Source organism: Chroicocephalus ridibundus, chromosome Z (assembly GCF_963924245.1).
Source record: "Chroicocephalus ridibundus chromosome Z, bChrRid1.1, whole genome shotgun sequence".
Classification (NCBI taxonomy): Eukaryota; Metazoa; Chordata; class Aves; order Charadriiformes; family Laridae; genus Chroicocephalus; species Chroicocephalus ridibundus.
Genome location: NC_086316.1, coordinates 85,837,930 through 85,856,959, shown reverse-complemented (window position 1 = coordinate 85,856,959; position 19,030 = coordinate 85,837,930). Strand labels below are relative to the sequence as shown.

Sequence of the window (19,030 nt, the reverse complement as noted above, 5' to 3'; positions counted from 1 at the left end):
GAAAGAAGTTGTTCCTCGTGTTCAGATGGAATTTCCCGTGTTCCAGATTGTGCCCGTTGCCCCTTGTCCTGTCCCCGGGCACCACTGAGAAGAGTCTGGCCCCATCCTCTTGCCACCCGCCCTTTAGCTATTGCTGAGCATTGATGGGATCCCCTCTCAGTCTGCTCTGCTCCAGGCTGACCAGCCCCAGGGCTCTCAGCCTTTCCTCAGCAGAGAGCTGCTCCAGTCCCTTGATCATCTTTGTAGCCCTCGGCTGGACTCTCTCCAGTGGTTCCCTGTCCTTCTTGAACTGGGGAGCCCAGAACTGGACGCAGTGCTCCAGCTGTGGCCTCCCCAGGGCAGAGTAGAGGGGGAGGATGACCTCCCTCCACCTGCTGGCCACGCTCTTTTTAATGCCCCCCGGGAGACCACTGGCCTTCTTGGCCACAAGGGCACATTGCTGCCTCATGGGCAACTTGTTGCCCACCAGGACTCCCAGGTCTTCTCTGCAGAGCTGCTCTCCAGCCGGTCAGCCCTGACCTGTACCGGCGCATGGGGTTATTCCTCCCCAGGTGCAGGACCCTACACTTGCCCTTGTACCTTTAATCCAGTTAAATGCTGACACACGAGTAGAAAGTTCCCCCCTGCCCCCTAGAGCGATGGCATCACACCCGCTGCCTCCTGCGCAGGGTGGTGGCTTTTTGGTGGGGTGCTTTGGCCAGTTGGGTGCGGAGCTGCATTGCGTCATTTTACCCGTCCAAATAGTCTCCAGGCTTCCCTGGGGTACCCCAGGCGGTGGGGTGTTTCTCCGGAGCACCCCAAACCCTCCCCGGGTTACCCTCCTTGTAACGTTAGGCTGGTCGTGGCCACGGAGCTGCTGTTGGCCCTGCCTGGGCGAGTGATGGTCAAGCTCAGGAAGCCCGAGAGCTGCTGTGCCGCCCGGGGATGCGATGTCCTGCGGCCCTGTGAGGATGGAGCCCCAAGGTGTGGGGGGACGTCACCCAGCATTCCTCAGCCTTTTGCTCCCCGGTGTTTGGTTTTGGGTGGGTTTTGCTCTTTTCCCTGAGCCCTTGGCTCCCCCTGCCCCGGCCGGGGGCTGCCGGTGGAGGAGGCCCGGGCCCTCCCCAGCCCGCCGGCGGCCACGCTCGGCCGGGGGAATTTCTCTTCCCTTTTCGCCGTGACCTGCGAACGTCGGAGCAGGCGCTCTGCCAATTTTGTGATCCGCTGCCTGCTTCAAAATGGAGGCAGGAAGGTATCCATTTTCATCAAGGAGATGACAGTGCTTCGGTCTTCCTGACCATCTGGAGAGAGGCACCTCCAGCGCGGAAACAAAGCGCCGAGGAATAGCGCGAGCGTAGAGGCAGAGGGAATAAACTGCGCTGGAAATAATAAATTACCTTATCAGCCTGGTTTGGGGGGGGAGGATTTTTTTTTTTGTGTGTGTGGTTTTGTTTTGGTTTTAAATGCCGTCCTGGTCGAGCTAAACTAAAGCAAGGAGTGCAAGAGATATTTTCTAAAAGGCAAGTTGCAGAAAGCTCTGGTGTATTAGTAAACAAATGTAAGTAAATTAGTGTTTTGGCACACGTACTAAGTTTATTGCACAGACAAATATAATAAGTCCTTAGAAAGGAGGAGTTTTTCCCCTGGTGTGTACACAGGCTGTGTTGGTGGTCTTGTGGAGATCCAGGTTTTTAATAGTCCTTTCAAGCGTCTCTGGAAAGAGCTTGATCCATGGGAATTTAATATCCCCAGATATGTTTGTAATTTTCAGGGTTCTTGATAATGCTGTTTTTTCTAAATTTTATTTTATTATTATTTTTTTTTTAGGTTGGGAAATAAAGTTCTTGACTTCCTTGCAGTGCTTTCAGTTTTGTTCTTAAGTGCTTAAAGCCTGTGCGCTGTCATTCGAGAAAATCAGCATTGTTTCGAGTTCCTGTTTATTTTAAGCTCCGTAATGCTCTAGGAAGAACATATGTACATCTGTTTGTTCGTTTTATTTACAGAAATACATAGTTTGACAAATACCTTGCAAATACCCTTGTTTAAAGCTGGAAAATGTCAGGCTGGAGTTTCTTTTGAAGCTTAAAATTTATTTTCCAGTCACACATATACTGAGGTTTTTTGTGTTCTGAGAGAAGAATTATGTGGTGTTGTGAACTGATTTATACTGAGCAAGGTAAAAACTCAATATTTCTTTCCTGCTTCCTGCTAAAGGCGTACTAAATTAGTCTTTTTTCCTTAGGTTTATGCCCCGTCAGCAAGCACTGCCGACTACAATAGGGATTCACCAGGTTATCCATCCTCAAAACCAGCAGCCAGCACTTTTCCTAGCTCCTTCTTCATGCAAGGTAAGAAGCGGCTTTCAAAAGGAAATCTATTTTGCATACATTTTCCGTGTTTGTATGTTGGTTTGTGTGCAGGCCAGACAGGCTGGCATATCGTCTCGGGGTCTGTGCCATTACCATTAAAATGAAGACCTTCGTTTGACCACGATGAGCATCTTGTTTTGATCCTGCAGCGAAGCAGCATCGTGAATAACTTCCAGCCTCTTATCACCTGAGGTTCTGGAAGCATTTTTTTCCAGCACACGCACATAGATTATGCATGTATTAAACGCACACAAATTTGTGCGTGTACTTTGTGCGTTGTTGTTGTATGTTAATGAGAAAGATTTTGCCCTACGCAAAGTATACGGCGCTACAAGTATTCTATTTGCCCGTGTATGGAATTAGAGCAACCTTTTTATAATGAAGCCGTTTCTCTCGTGTGAGGATGGGTTAATAGTTTTCATGTATTCGCTGCTACCACACATATTTGATACAACTTAGTAAATAAAATTTCTAGAGTTTGGAAAGATCCACGTGCAATTGGGGTACTCATCCTTTGTTACATCTAGGGTGAAATAATCAGCTTTTAAACACTTCTGTGTATACTCTGCTTTAGTAAAGGGTGAGTAAATCTCTTTAATTCCGCAGGACTGCTAGGCTAAAGGATTTGCAGGGCAAGGGATTGGATTTTATTCTATATTAATATATATACACTTAGAAAAAAAAACCCCAACAACCCATTCTGTGTTCCCACCACTTGAAGGTCACGGGCGCTGCCGATGGCTCAGTTCCCTGTCTCAGGGCGACCGTCTCCTGCGGAGCTTTGCCACGTCTCCGGCTCCTCATTCGAGGATGCTCATGGCTGGGGTTCTGTTTCCGCGGGGGGACGAGCTGGCTGGCCGGGAAGGAGCAGCAGGAGGCAGGACCGGCAGGGCTGCCGTCCTTTGGGACCCTCCTGCCCTGGGTCTGGGGCTCCAGCGCTGCTAGAAGGGTTCTACTGGTCCTCCACCCGCCCTCGTGGGAGGGAAGAGGACCTCATTCGAAGTGCCGACCCCTTTGGTCACCTCCTGGGTGGGGGATCTGCATCTGGACCGTTTCCTGAGCGGTGGTGGGAAGCATGGACTGTGACCGAAAGGAAAACGGTGCTCTTGGCTTAAAACATGAATAAATTCCACCCAAAGAGCAACCTGCTATGAAACTCCTGTGGAGTTGTAAAGCTGGGGATTAATAGGGTTCTAATGATATCAAATATTTACCCTTTGTAGTGCTTAGCCATTCTGCGGTTTTAAATGTTATCTTCTCGCAGATTCGTATTGAAGACATAAATCTGAGTTAAATGACTGTTCAAACAGCCCTGGGAAGGTGATGCTAGAAGCGCTGCGGCTGCCAGGGCGTTTGAAGTGTATAAATAAGGCAGGGCTGTAGGTGAGACATAATAATTTTTTATTAGACCAACTCCTGTAGTTTGAAAAAAACTGACAACTTTTCCAGCCCACGTGCCCGTCTTTCAGGTCTGCTGGTCATTATCGAAAAGTTACCTTTTTTTTTTTACCTTTTTTTTTTTTACCTTTTTTTTTTTGTTAGCACGTTGGCATTCTTCCAGTAGAAAATACATTTCACTGCATTGTTATAATTCCATTTCAACATGCCCAGTCAAGTGCAAAATATGCAACCGACTTGATAAAATTTGGGGAGCCCTTTTTATACCCTTCGGTGCCCGTTGTACCTCGCGGTGAAGGGGCCTGAGGGATGAAAGCTGTGGGGGTGCAGAGGCGCAGGCCGTGAAATCCCTGAAAGGAGAAACCGTACAAGTGGTGCTGCTCTCTTTTTAAACAAACAAAGAAAAAGCAACAAGGAAACAGCTCATAAAACTTTCTGATTGTGGAAACGCTCAAAGTTCAGGAATTATCCGATCGTTCACCAAGCCGGAGGCTTCTCCAAAGCTCGTTAGCCCATCCTCATTCTGTAGGCTTCAGGGATTTTTGTTTCAATATTCAGACTTTTGTTTCTGATGAAATGTGATATAACGGAGTTTACGCACTTGAGTTGACGATAGCAGAGCAGGAGCAAAGGAACAGGACGCTTTGAAGCCGAAGGGCTGTGGCTCTAATGAAGCCTTGCAGGATGACACCAGTATTCACCGTTGCTCAGTTCGGCTTCATTTTTATTAAAGCTCATGGCCTTACGCTGAAGCGGCGTAGCCCTGCCCCCTCGTTAGGGTCGTTAGGATGGAGTTTGCCCAAAGCCAGCGGTGTTTCCCTCCTGTGTTGCAGATGGCCATCACAGCAGCGACCCGTGGAGCTCCTCCAGCGGGATGAACCAGCCCGGCTACGGGGGCATGCTGGGCAACTCTTCTCACATCCCCCAGTCCAGCAGCTACTGCAGCCTGCACCCGCACGACCGCTTGGTAAGGCGCTGGGGGGGACACGCATCGCACCCACGCACGGCACAGACACGGCACAGACACGGCTTCCAGTTGGGCCACCAAGGTCGTAGAATCACAGAATGGTTTGGGTTGGGAGGGACCTTAAAGCCCACCCAGTGCCACCCCCTGCCCTGGGCAGGGACACCTCCCACCAGCCCAGGCTGCTCCAAGCCCCGTCCAGCCTGGCCTTGAACCCCTCCAGGGATGGGGCCCAAAATGTTCTCCACTCTTCCTTTTGTGCTCCCAACTCTGCAAAAAGGAGTTTGAGAAATCTCCAAAAACTTTGCCTTTGAGATTTTATTTGGGGTTCTCTGCGAGAAGGCAAGTTTTGAGCTGAAGGACGGCCCGGTGAAGCACCCGGAGTGGAGATGGCTGCCGTGGCCCTTGGAAAAGGGTGGCGATGGGGTCCTGCCGATCTTCACCCACGGGCAGTACCTGTTCCCACTGGAGATCACCTCCTCTGTGTGGATCACAGCCTCTCCTAGTGTAACTGGGAAGGGAAAAGAGGAGGAAAAAATGGTCCCGCAGACTGCTCCTCCAGCCAAGGTTGCGAGAAGGGGGTTGAGCCCATGTTTGTACCCTCTGCTTGTCCTCTGGCCACCAGCCAGCCGATGAGCTGCACCCGCCCCTGCATTTTAGTGTTTATAATTTATGGCAGTCAGTGTCCTTTGCTGGTCTGAGTTTATAGATAACGATCTAGCATCAATTTTCTGCTTTAAAAAAAGGCATTTTTTCCTATTTTCTCTGGTACACCCTGATCCCGAGCAGGAGGAAGTTGCTGGGACCGATTCCATCTATTGTATTGGAATAGAACAAAATTGGAATTAAATCTGATCTGAGTGCAGCTTAGGGGATATTATCCTAATATCACGGCTGAATTTGTTATGTAGAAATAACACTGGGTTCCATCAATGGTTTTGGATTTGTTTTGTTTTTAACTAAGAGGTAAAGAAATGAACAGACAGCTAAAGTGAGGTAATTTTTCTCAAAATGCGTGAAGTGTTACAAGTAACGTTTTTCTGTTTGTACCTCCACTTCTCATTCTTGAAGACCGTTAAAAAGGAGGAGTAATGAGGAGTAAGGGGGGAAGGAGTCCATTGCTGTAAAGTCTTGCAGAACCATCTTTTGGGGAATAAGAAGAATTAAACTTGCTCTTGCAAACTGAAAATTAATTTGCAAAACAAATCTTTTGAAGTCGCACGTTTCACGAGGTTAGCACACTGCTATGTAAAATTAATAGGAAGTCAAAAGCAAAAGAAATTGCCTCAAAAACTGCTTAATCATGTCCGTGTAAAAGGCATAATTAAGGCACTAAGCAAACTTAACGTTGCTCTGAAGTGACAAGCATATATAATAGAAACTGAGCATAACTCTTAAAACCCAATTTAATCTGATTTGTTATCTCCACTGGTGCTCATTCGTCAGAATTAGGTGGCTTTTCCTGGTCTCAGCTCAGGGGAGGGGTAAAACAGCAGCGTGTCTTCACGGGGCAAGTCTGCAAACATTTGTGCGTTGAAGTTTACCTCGGTTCTGAATTCCTTGGGTTTGTAACACGTAGGGGGGTTTATGAAGAGCTAAAATATTTCTGCGGTGTAAAATGGGTAGGGATGTTCCACCTAAACCTCCCAAAGATGTTTTTCTATGTAGGTATTACTATACTTATCCTAAATTTCAGAGGCCGTGAGGACCACCGATACCAGCCCAAGTTGTAGGTGCTCAGTGCCGACGATGCTCATATTGATCACATATTATGTGTATCTGGACGGGCAGAGCCTTCTGTATTTTAGGTAACACTGGGAAAGAAGGGAGGTGATGATACTTTAAATACTCTTTGCATGATTTCTGGTGGAGCATCATGGAGTCATAGAACGGATCGATGAGAGGTCAGCAGCTTGTGGTCAGCTGGAACATCCATGAGTGGTCAGCTTGTTGAGGAGAGTTTGAGTGATTTCAGTTCGGTTCCCTGCCAACGTGCTCAGCTTCTCAGTGACCTGTAGAGAAAATGAACGTAGCACAAGGAAGAAAGAGAAGCTGTTGTTTGTTATTTTTACTTTCTCAGGCATATCGGTGATTCTCCAAACAGATGCATTGAATACAGAGAACAGTTCTCTGTTAAGTTCTATTCAGATCCCATGGTTTTTCCTAAACTGTTTGGCCGTAGCGGTTTGAGGGAGAAAATCCCAAACCAGCACTTCGATACGTGTCACAGAGCAGCCGCTGAGCAGAGGAGACGGAGTCGCTCGTGTTCAGACCAGTGGCCCGAGCACTCCTGCTTTCCTCCTCTCTCCGCCACATGAGAAATGCCGTTCGGCTGTGCCACTTCAGCCCTTGGGTTTGGGGCTGAGCTCCTGGAATGGATCGTAACGAGTCAAAGCCTGAAAATGTTATTTGGACCTCAGTCAGAGTTGATGGTCGTTTTTCCATGGATAAGGAAAATAGGTTTGGGCTACGTTGTTTACATTCTTGGAGATAACTTTCAAGTGTTCCGTTACTTGGCACTTAATTACAAGAAATCCTGAAAAAGTAATTAAATAATACAAATGAAGAGAAGGATGTTTTTAAGCAGCTTACTCTGAGCCACCCACGGAGGCAGAGGGCACAGAGATGATCTTGCTCTGACACTTCGATGCCCTGATCCTGGGCCAGGTACCGCCATGTGTCTCCAGCTGCCCGTGTTTCTGAGGAGGCTTTGTATCAGTCTCCATAACCTAGAGGTCTTCTGCAGGACCTCTCTCTGCTGGGGGCAATGCTGTGATAGAGATAAAAGCTGGGCATGGTCTAGGACCTCTCTGCACACAGTGTCTTACTCCGATTAAGAAAAGGCTGTTCAACGGTGACAAATAGCTCTAATGTAAGCCAGGTTTAGAGTAATGCGAAGTCAGCAAAACGTTTGACCACAGCAATGCTGTGTCCCACTAAGGAAGGTTTGGGTTGATCCGGCCACATAGCTACCAAAGCCTTGTGTGTGCTGCCCAGATGTTTGTCCCACGCTTGTTTGGAGAACTCGATCCATCGCGTTTTCGATCGCATCTCGCACGGGCGCTGCAGTGGGAGGGAGAGTTGATCCGGTTGATTACCTGGGATGCCGGTGCGTTTCCTTATGGGCCGTTTTGTAGTACCAGCTGTGCATGTCTTGTAGTCAGATGTTGGTTTTAATGTCAAAAGCAGTGTGGGGTTTCTACCACTTCCCTTGGAAGGCTTTGCCCCCCGCCAATAGCTGTCCCTGTCAAAAGGATTTGGTTGATACATCACCTGACTTTTCTTTCTTAATTTCTTCTCATGAAGGAGATGGTACCTCTACGGTACCACCATCAGTAGTGAACCTTCCATTGTGGATATTTATCCACATCAGATAGGTGTAAGCCGTGTCTCCCCCAGAAGATGTCAAATTTGGGTAGAAAAATATGCTTCCCTCTTAGTCTTTGGGCAATATTTTACTTCTCTTGGTTGGGTGAACTACGACAGCACTTAGGACTGGGGCAATATGAGCAGCCTGTTGCCTTCTGTGTTTGCAGTAGTTAAAATATTTCCTTTTTTTATCCTTTTTGCCACAGAGCTACCCATCACACTCCTCAGCAGACATCAATTCCAGTCTTCCTCCGATGTCCACCTTCCACCGCAGTGGCACAAATCATTACAGCGCGTCCTCTTGCACACCCCCTGCCAACGGGACGGACAGTATCATGGGTGAGTTGAGGTCGGGCGCTGCGCCTGCCGCCCGAGGTGCTCCCTTTCCCTCCTGGCTCCCCTCGCATCCGCTTCAGCGCACTCTGCTAGCGCCAAAGAGCTGAAATCAAAGAGCCAAAATCAAGGCAGGGGGGTTGTTTGATGGTAGGTGTGGAAGGACTAGCGTCTCAGTTCAGTAGGTGCAGAGAGATAGCAAGAATTTAGTGGGAATAAACACATCAGAGTTGACCTTTGCCTCCTTTGCTCATGCGTTTTCCTACTACTACTTCTTTTTGTGAATTAAGTACAATTACAGCAAAGCGCGTTGCTTTTTTGTATGGAAGACGTTGCACCGGCAAAGTGCCTGATCCCACCAGTTTCGAAGTCTGATTTTATTGTCTTTAGTGATTTAATGGCCTGCAGTGCCCGTGTGAGGTGATACTTCTGGGTCACGGCGTTCAGCCCCTTCAGTTCTTCGCTGGGTTTCCACGTGGTGGGGGGGAAGCGGCGATGGCAGCGTGTCCCTGTAGGGGAGAGAGCCACCTCTGACGTTGCTGAGAGTGACTCTGTAAATTAAGAGCATACCTCTGGATGCTTAAATATTTGGCGAATACCGGTTCATACTTAAATACAGGAAATAAAAAAATATTGCTTTGCCTGTATCTCAAAGAGCAAATAAAGCTAATTAAATAATTGGTAAATAGGGAACACATCGCTGGACACATGTTTCGGATTACACACATGATTCCGTATTGAATGACTGCGAGCAGGACTAATGCAGTAAGAATGGAGGGTGGGTTCAAACATTAACACATGGGCATCATATTTTTCAAGATCTCTGAACAAAGAAGAAACTAAATACGGTCTCTTCTTAATTTGTCACTGTCTGAGAAAAACGTATCCCATTTCAGGATAGCATTTCTGTGCTCAATCTTGCCATTCCATTGAGAGTTCTTCCTTTACAATGTACTGCTGCTTCTGCGCATGTGACGTAGGAAAATCACTCTCTCTTCTTCCCCCAAAAGAAGTCTAATAGAGTCAAATTTAATTCAGCCGTCTTTACACCGCTTAGGCAGAAGCCCTTACAGATAACATTTAGGGACGCAAAATCTTGCAGGGGGTTGTAAAGAGGTAGGGGTGCGAATGCACTGTGCCTCTGGGGCCCACCCAGAAAAGTACCCGAATTTCCCATGTATAAAAGGCATCCGGATTGTCATCTGGATTCATCTCCTGAAAAACCCAGTGTGTGAATCAGAATACAAAGATGCAGATTTTTTTAGCAGCTGTAAATATTCAACAAGTGGTACTGTTGAGCTGTGTCTGCACCGAGGGCTGCAAAAGTATTTCTTGGATCTCGATGCAAGTCCTAAACCCGGGAACCTCCCCTGAAGTCTGAGCACGCGCTCGCTTTTCCCTGATTTTCCCGAGGAAGCCGTCGGAGCTGGGTGGCCGGGAGCCAACGTGCCTCCATCCCGGTCCCCATGAGCGGGGCGGGGGCAGCTGACCTGCGTTCCCCGGTGGTCCTGCATCGCCGAAAGGCAGCGGGGACAAAATCCTTCCGAGGGAATTGTAGGATGGCATCGGCAGCGCTTAATTTGATGCCAAGCGTTGGCTTTTTATTTTCCGAGGTCCGAAGCGGTGCGATGTTTAAGCCTTCAGCATACGCTCTGCGCGTCTATCGTATCCATCTGACGCCCGTATTAATCCCGCTCGCTGCTTTCACTTCTAATGACATGTTGTTTGTATGACATTATGCACTGTGACATGCAGCTTTTCCCGGAGAAACATTATGTGCATTTCCCCTTGAGGCACTGGTTTCACAGTAATTTTATTACCGGAGCAGTCACATAATACCGCACTGTATATTTTACAAGAATGTTAAGCTTCCAGTTACAGGAGGGCGGTGAACTGTCGCGCAGTGTAAGAAGAATATGCCTTTTATCCAGCAGTGTCACTTCCTCATAATTTGGGAAGATCATCAGCTGTGAATACCGAGATGGTGCAAGTTTTTCCACTCTTCTTAACATAGAAACATAATTTCCAGTCTGCTGTTTCAGAGAGCACTGTTCCGTCAGAACAGCGTGAGTTTGTACTAGAATTTAAACTATAAAAAGTCTGGCTGGAATTCTCTCATCGAAGGCTCCAGCCTATTGGTTACACTAGATGCTTTGCTAGATATAATGATACTCGCTGAGATACCGATTCCTGGAAGTTTATTCAATAATCTAAGATTTACAATCAGAATCCCAGCAGAAGGATGTGAAAAGGCTGTGCTTCATCATTCTGTCCCTTTGCCTTCCAGTGCGGAATTGCTCTTCGCAGAAACATGCTGAGAAAGTTTTAGGAGATTAACTCTAACAATAAACACGCTCTTCAACAGAGTTAGAATCAATCCATCAAAAAGTTGCAGTCTTTCACGATGCCTTCAGAACATTAATAGGCTTGTGAGTGGGGGAACAGCTCACGAGTCAAAGCGATGGCATTTTCCAAGTCCTGTTTTACCATCCTGTTCCCAGATCCCTACCTGCTCTGTGCAGATGGACTTCACTTACCTGTTTTAATTTCTTCTCCTGGAAGTTCCATTGACTGTTCCCTTGCTCTTGCCTCAAACCCTTGTCCATCATCGATTAGTTAATTGAAACCTTTCTTGAAGTCTGGATTTGGATACTTCATTCAGTTAAAGCCCAGTGCAGAAATGTCTTGGATAAGCGCTGCCCTTCCAGATTTGGAGGAGTTTCATAGTATTCCTTGCACTAAGTTGTTCAGTATTTTGCATAAGAACTTGAAAACATCTGTCCTTGTTCAGACCAAGCACTCATCTATGCAACAGTCCTGTCTCCAGCATCCAGCAAAGACTCCAAGGATTTCCTTGGGAGGAACAGAAAAACATACACGATATTTTCCCAGCTGTTCCAGTGCTGGATGCAGCGCTGAGTCCTTGGGAAACTTGAGTTCATTCTTCTCCGTGAAGTGACCCAGCCTTTCCTGGAGGCCCGGCCCAGTGATGTTAAACACCTGTGACACGGTGCTCCTCCTCTTTCATTTTGACTCCGCTCCCTCAAGACGCGGTGTGGTCCTCCCTCCTTCTCCTGTGGCCGTGAACCCCAGATGAAAACCTTTCTGCCCCGTTGTTTGGGTTTTTGTAGCCTGCATCATACCCTGCTGTGGCAGTCCCTTTTCCAAGCTGGAGAATCCATGTTTATTGAGTTTGTCCCCTAAGGGAGTCACCCTCTGCTTTTTCTGACTTCACTTCTATTGACCTTGATGCTCTTTCTTGATGGACTTATCAGATCTTTGCTCTGTATCCAAACTACAGGTGTGGCGTGGATTCAGAGGGATGTAACGGGCTTCTGGGTTGTCTCTTTGCCCGGTTGTTGCTCGTGGTTGGGGTTTTCTTGGGGGCAGTGAGGGGCTGGTTCTGCTGCTTAACTGTCAGCTCAGGTTGTCAGCTAATTACTCTAAGTTTTCTCCTCTTTCTGGGCTGCTTGTTAGGTAACTGAGAGCCAGCTTGTGTGTATTTACGGCTTTTTCCCCACCCCGTGTTTGTTGCCTGGTGGTTTTTATGTACGTATGGCATTTATGGCCCAGCGAGTTAGTGTTACAAGAGCTGCTCTTTACACATAACATTATATTTTATTATCCTGAATCAGGATCCTGCCAAACGTCACAACCTCGGTGTATACCATGTCTTTTTGCAGGCCATGTATGAGTATGTTGAACAGTACAGAGCTGCACAACTGGGATTTTGCTGGTAATACTCCTCTTGTAAAGCTAACTATTAATTCCGGCTCTTGTAGTCCCTCTCTTGATCATTTCTTGATCTGCAAGAATACCTTCGCTTCCCTGTTATCTGAAGACAGTTTCATTTCTTTAAGAGCCTTTGGGAGGTGGCTTTGTTGAAAGCTGAGGGTACAAATCTGTCATATTTGCTGGATCTTCTGCGTTGATGTGCTCATCATGATTTTGAAAGAATTCAGATTTGCAAGACACGCTTTCCTCCAAAAAAGCGGTGTTGGTTGTGCAATATGGTGTATTTATCCGTCTGGATATTGCTCTTTCTGATCTTTCCCAGTGGAGAAGTCAGATTTAAAATCTGGTGGCTCTTTGAATTCACAGAACTTTGTTTTCAGTGTTGGTTTTTAATATTTTCTACCTCTTTTTTGGTCTAAGCAGTCGGTTTTACTCTATGGTTAGAAGTTAGGCAATTCTGTGTTCGCATTTCTTGAGAGCTCTTAGAAACTTCATTTGGCTCTTCCTTATTTTTCTTTTTATTGATTTATTTTAAAGCCTTTACATTGACGCTTCAGTTGGAGCCAATTTTTCTGACTAATCCCTTGTAAAATATCATCTGTCCCATGGCAAAGCAGATGAAAATAATCTGTTTAGCGTTTCTTCTGTTACCCTTTTTTTCCTTGAGTTCTCCTGTTGTATCTTGGTTGTTTGCAGGTCCCACCAACTCTCCAACGTTGTCCTTATTTCTCATGGGGTTGAAAAAGCTTTTAATATTTATACTTTAAGCCATTAAAAATTGTTCTTTCAAAGTATTTTTTTGGTCTTACATGGAAATTGTGTTAAATATTTGCCTAAGATCCTCCACCTTGCTCAACCCGTACATCTTATGGTTTTCTTCCAAAAGCTGAAGGGAAGTAGAGGAGCGCTTGCTGGATGTGATGAAAGCCTTTTATTTAGGTAGGATCAATACCTGTTCTTCTACATTTTACATATTTTTGGAAAAACACCCAAGGATAGGTTTTACAGAGGTGACAGGGCGAGGCGTTAGACCGTCTGAGCCCCTGCCGTGGTGACCCTCACATTACTTTGGAGTTCCTTACTTCGGAGTTTGGTGACCTCGCAGGTTACCTTGCGAATGCCCCCACCGGGAAGACGGATGGAGCTGCTGCGGGAGCACCGGCGGCAGGTTTCATCAGGTTGCTCGTCAGTGCGGGATGACAAATCTGATGCCAGCTGGGCTGGGCTGCAATCCTTCTTCCCTGCCGGCGGCTCGCGAGGAGGAGCGGGCTCTGCACGGACATGCTCTGAGTACTTCCATCCATCTTCATGATGCACATCCCAGCCTAATCCAAATAGTTCTTGCTTTTCATAGGAATTGTATTCCATTCTGGGTGCTGTTCTGGACCCCAGCGGTGCCTTTCAGAGCTCGGGGAACTAACCCAATGGTTTAAGCCTGGCAGCTGTAGGACACACCGAAGCCATCAGCTAAGCCTGTCCCCGCTCAGCCTTTGGGGCGTCAGCGGCTACATTTAAATAGCGTTTCATTGAAGCCAGCGGTGAAGGGATGGACCAACAACTGTGCGATATTAATAGAAACAGTTGCTTATATTCCATAGCCCTTCCCTCTGTGAAGCAGCACTGTACCTTACCGTTCTCCACAGTGACACCCTGGCTTATCGTTTCCTGCATTTGAGGTCAGGCTCTTATTTCTGTAGGGCCCGGTCCCAGGATGATGTTAGTTTTGTCCCATTGCTCCCAAAATCTTTGGGCTCTTGCAGCAGATGCTCCTTGCTGTGTTTCTTCTGAAGACTCTATTTTTCTGTTCTTCCTTCAAAAACAGGGTTTTCTTAGTCACCTACAGATTTCAGTCATGTCCCTTACCTTACCAAAATGATAGCTAAAGTTCACGTGTAAAATGGTTAGTGATGTAAGAAAGAAAAACATACATTTAAAGGGTTAGTTGTATTTAAGCAATCCCAGCTATTTTTGTGACATGAACGCTTTCAGAAGATCTCTGTCTACTGATGTTTATCTTGCTCTTCCACGCGGAAGGTGCCGTAGTTACCTTCCTTTGCCCGTTTTCTCCTCTGTCCCGGAGAAGCCAAACCCAAGAGTGCTGGGGAGGAGCCTCAGCCCAAAGCTCCGTGCGTCCGCTCCTCCCTGCTCTGGCTTTCCCTGGGGTTTGGCAGCCAACAGCTCGGGGCCATCCCCGGCCGGGGTTCAGTAGCCACCGATGGATGTTCTTTTTCGTGAATTTGTCCAGTTCTTTTTAAATCTATTTATATGTTTGGTCTTTGCGTGCCTTAAAACAACGAGTTTCCCCATCTGACTGGACACTACTGAAAAAAACCAACCTTTGTTTGTTTGTTTTAATGGGTGGCTTTCAGTTTTTGTATGGGAAGAGCAACAAATAATGACGGAGAGCTTGCCTTCCCCACGTCACAAACCTCTACTGTATTGCTCTTCAAGCACGTCTTTCCCAGTGAAATTCCCTCTCTGCTGCCCATCCTTGAGGCTCTCCCTGTATGTTTTCCAGGCCCACCGCATTAATTTCTCTTCAAAGTCTTCCAGGAAAAGTTTAATATTCAGTATATCCGAAGAATTCCTTTGTTCTTGACGGTAACTAATCTAAGACGTGGCCCAGCTCAGCGCGTTCAGGTTTCTAAGAGCACGTGGAGCAAGACTGTGGTCCCTGCGTTTGCTTCTCCCGCAGGACCAGTATAGCTCATCTCATTAGGAGAAACCAGCCTTCAGACAGACAAATGTAGGACTTAATTTTAGGATAATGCAGTTAGAGTCACTTAGAAAAAGGAAAAAACAAGGCATGATTTACATTTAGATTCACAGTTCACTTTAGAGCGAAGTAACTGAATTTCTGGACATCTGCCTGGTATTATTTAAGTCGCAAACCTTTAGGTTGTGATTTAAGAACATTAAATTACCCTGATAAGTTGTATCTCTAGCTGACACTGCCTGTTCTATCTGTCTTCGCGTTTCTTTATATATCTTTCTTTATGTGTCTTGATGCCTAATTCCAAAGCTGAGATCACAAATAAGCTGCCATTGGCAGATGAGCATATTTCCAAGTATACAATAATAAAAGTTTAACTGAGAAAAGGGGGGAAAAAAAGGAGTAAGAAAAGACGTACTTGCGAACCGCACGGTACAAGTTTGTCTAACAGCGTCTGGGACACACGTGGTCCTCGAGGCTTTTCCAGAGGATTCTGGTGTAGGAGGAACGCTGAACAGTATTTCAGGTTAAATGTAAAGATGCTGCGTTTCTTAAATTAGACAACGCACACGTTTACGTGAGAAATAGAAGGAAATTTGCTGTTCCGTGCCATGCCTTAAGTTTTCCTAACTAGACCCTGCTGAAGCTGCTGCTAGAAATTTTGGGCTTAGGCAGGATGGGTATAATAGAAAAAAAAAAATAAATATATATTTCAATAACTGATAAGCTCTGGCAGCAGAGATACGGTATCTGCTAAGCAAGGAAGGCTGGGATGGAAGGGTCAAGGGATGGAGACTAGGAAAAGGTAACTGGAGACGGTGGATGAGATAGATGCTTCCAGGGTGGGAAGGCTGGAGGAGGTGGAGCAGAGAGGTTGCTCTGAAGGGGATGGCAGGACATCCCTCGGACCACGGGTTTCCCGGCTGGTCCTGTGGAGCTGCAACATCCGCAGGCAGATCAGCTGGTCTGCTTTGGGTGCTGGTCCAGACGCAGTCCGCGGTTAGCGGCTGTAGTTACACCAATGGCAAAATCAGAGTTGAATCCAACCCTGGATCCAACCCTACTCCTTCCCATGCCCTGAATATTTAACTGCATAGCGCTGGGGTGAAACTTGGAGGGGGCTTTTTAATATTACTTTTTAATGACCAAAAAGGTGCCTGCGCTTGCACTTTGTGGGCAGTTTGGTCCCTGAGCCCTTTTCCTGTGGGATGCCCCTGGCTCAGAGCAGGGTTGGGTTTGCTCCTGGAGTCCTCTGGGCGCAGGGTCCCGTGGCCTCGTGGTGCAGAGCCTGATGAGGGACTTGAGGGGGGGAAACAGGGGGACCGAAGCCCTTCAACCCCCCCTGTGTACGGGATCCTCTCCAGCCTCAGCCCTCGTGTTCCGGACAGTAGTCCAGGCTTTCAGGGGTGGGTACTGACGGCTGGTTTCTCCTTTTCTGGCCACCTGACGTGGGATCCTCAGGGACGAAAGCAGAAGGTCCTCACGGGCGGCACTTTTAGTTTATAAACGGGCATGCAGATGCTGAAACTGGTGGGATGTTTCACCCAAGTTTTTCTTTCCTTCAATTTTTCCTCTAAAGGAGAAGTTTCAGTCCTGCCATCTGAGCGTGGTGATTTTTCTTGCCCTAAATTTCTTATATAAAACGTGCGATCCCGTCACCTGAGAGATGGCGGAAACCCATTTCATTCAATGCTCGTGAGAGGTTCGGAAGGAACACTTTGGAGAAGTCCGTAGGGGATTTCATAACGCCTTTAAAACCTGCGTTGAAAAGCCTACAAGGGAGCGGGGTCGCAACGTGAAAGAGGAGAAAACAAAAGCCCTTCCCCAGCCCCGCGCTTTGGCTCGGGCGGGTTTGCCTAGCGGTGCGCTTGCCTATTTTCCCGATCTTTGAGCATCTTCCGCTGTTAGAAGCCTTGTGCTTGGAGAAAGTAAAGCCATATGGCCGAGTACTATCAAATACACTATATGATTTTTTAAAAAACTGCATGTCAAGTTTATATTTTATCTGCAAAAATGGAGCATGAATGTGTTTGATATCTACCTTAGTAAACAAATTAATGGTAATTAAAGATTAATTTTGTGTAATTAGCATTAAAATGCAATTAAATTGTGAGTAAGTGGACCAGGAATAGAAGTCTATGATGTCTTACTGTCTGTTTTTACATCGAGTCTTTTGTTTTTCAGCAAACAGAGGAAGTGGGGCAGCAGGCAGCTCGCAGACTGGTGATGCGCTGGGGAAAGCACTTGCCTCTGTAAGGAAATATTTACTTTGGAATACACATTTACCGTTTTGAAAGTGTGAGCTTTAATGAGAATTGGACGCCTGGAGGTTACGAAGATGAAGAGCAAACGGGAGAGATCTGGTCTCAGAGGTCACCCGCGGGGAGTTGCTGCCACCTGAAATATTGAACAATCAGTGCAAAATGGTGTTTCAAAAGTTTTAGATTTAATTTTATGGCAGACTAGAAATGGAAAGAGGGGAAGCCTTGACCTGGTCGCGTTGACTGGGTGCCAAGGAGCTCTGTCTGTTCCTCTATCACACACTGCATTTCCGAGGGCGAGGGAGGTCTGGATGACTTCTGCGCTACCGAGCCATCCGCAAAGAGGATTCCTTTTGAATTTGCCTTTAGATTTTCTAGTTTTCACGGCAGTTTCCACCTATTCAGTTACCGTGGTTGCTGTTAAAGTCAGCGGTTACCAGCTCTTACCTGGGTAGCTGGGGTACGGCAGTTTTCCGGGAGGAAACCCTGCCGTGCCCCAGCGATCGCTGCGGTACCAGCTGGCACGGGCTGACTTTTAATAAGGACCACTATAGTTATTTTCTGGGCAGAGTGGGTTCCATTGAGTTCTCATGAGAGTTAATATTTTTTTTTTGCATATTCTTCCATGCCTCATTGAAAAAAAAAAAAAAAAAAAAAGACGAAAAGTCAGACTCTAGTTTGCCTGAAATAACTGATACAGTACAGAATCCACTTTGAAGTGGTGCCCTGACAAATGGCACGGGTGGTGAGCGGGGACGCCGCCGGGCGGTGACACCCTCGCCCGGGCACGGGGCACGCGGGGGCTTTCTGGCCGGAGCAGCGCAGGAGTAGTCGGAGTTTGCTGCTGCGGATTACCCGCTGTGCCAGGGTTTAACGTGCTCTGCTCCCTTTGCTTTATTTTGGCCGTTAAGGGATTTCAGCGTAATAAAAAAACAAAACAAAACAAAAAAAAAAAGCAATTTTCAGGCGTGCTTTAAGGCTGTGTGCAACGACACTCATTTGTAAAGTAGTCTATGCAATGAAAATGTGTATATCTACCGTAGCAGATCCGTGTGACAATCAGAAACCATCGCTTAATTGGCTAGTGTCTGTTCCCATCAAAAGGGGTCTGTTGTCTAGCTTCCTGCATCTAATACAGTTTTGTCTTTATAAAAATATTAATATTTGAATAAGAGGCTTTTTAACCTGTCCTGCTTTCATTTAAATGAACTGAATGCATAAGAATTCCATATTTCTTTCTGCATCAGTTTGTGATGGCTTTAGATTAATTCTGTATCATCTTTTAAAGATCTATTCTCCAGATCACACCAACAACAGCTTTTCATCAAATCCTTCAACTCCTGTTGGTTCTCCCCCTTCTCTCTCAGGTATTGTTGTTACAATTCTATTTTACTGAACGTTTCAACGTATTTTTGGTAGGAGATGCCTAAATGAGCTCCTGCGGTACTGGGTGTGAGCTGCGCATCCAGCGGGCAGCGCCAGGTGGATCCCGTGGTCCCACTGGGACCAGCAGAGAGGTGTCCTCCACGCTGCATTTCCAGGGCAGAGAGAAGGGCGTTGCAGCTCTCAGGCAGACGCAGTTCCAGAAAAAGCGGTGGTTTTTACGCAGCCTTATCGCGGCTTCCTGCGGTGCCCACGGGGTCTTGCGGCGCATGATTTCTGCCCTGTGCAGAGCGCGTCCCCGCGCCGTGGCCGTGTCCCCGTGCAGGGACACCCAAGCCCTTGCAGCAGCCTTGCTCCGGGGTGGCCGTGCCAGGTACATCTCCTTGAACGTTGCCCCGTCCCCTCCTGGGGCCGAAGCAAAAGCCTGTTTGGTCCATAAAGCGTGTCTCTGGACAAACTGAGCCCCTGTGAATCCACTTGATCCGTTTTAAACTTTGTTTACAATAACCGCAAATTTTAACTAGAC

General features: G+C 47.0%; 1 protein-coding gene across 31 annotated transcripts in view; it reads left to right on the top strand.

Annotated features, from left to right (window-relative positions):
* Positions 1-19,030, top strand: part of TCF4 (transcription factor 4) — a 237,371-nt gene that overhangs the window by 194,450 nt on the left and 23,891 nt on the right. For 30 of the 31 annotated variants that reach the window (XM_063320772.1, XM_063320769.1, XM_063320771.1 and 27 more), the window contains 5 exons: positions 2,222-2,327; positions 4,580-4,713; positions 8,286-8,418; positions 17,045-17,112; positions 18,410-18,488. In XM_063320772.1, coding sequence (XP_063176842.1) covers positions 2,222-2,327; positions 4,580-4,713; positions 8,286-8,418; positions 17,045-17,112; positions 18,410-18,488 — 520 coding nt within the window. The remainder of the gene's footprint in view (positions 1-2,221; positions 2,328-4,579; positions 4,714-8,285; positions 8,419-17,044; positions 17,113-18,409; positions 18,489-19,030) is intronic. The other variant, XM_063320766.1, reaches the window with a different exon arrangement.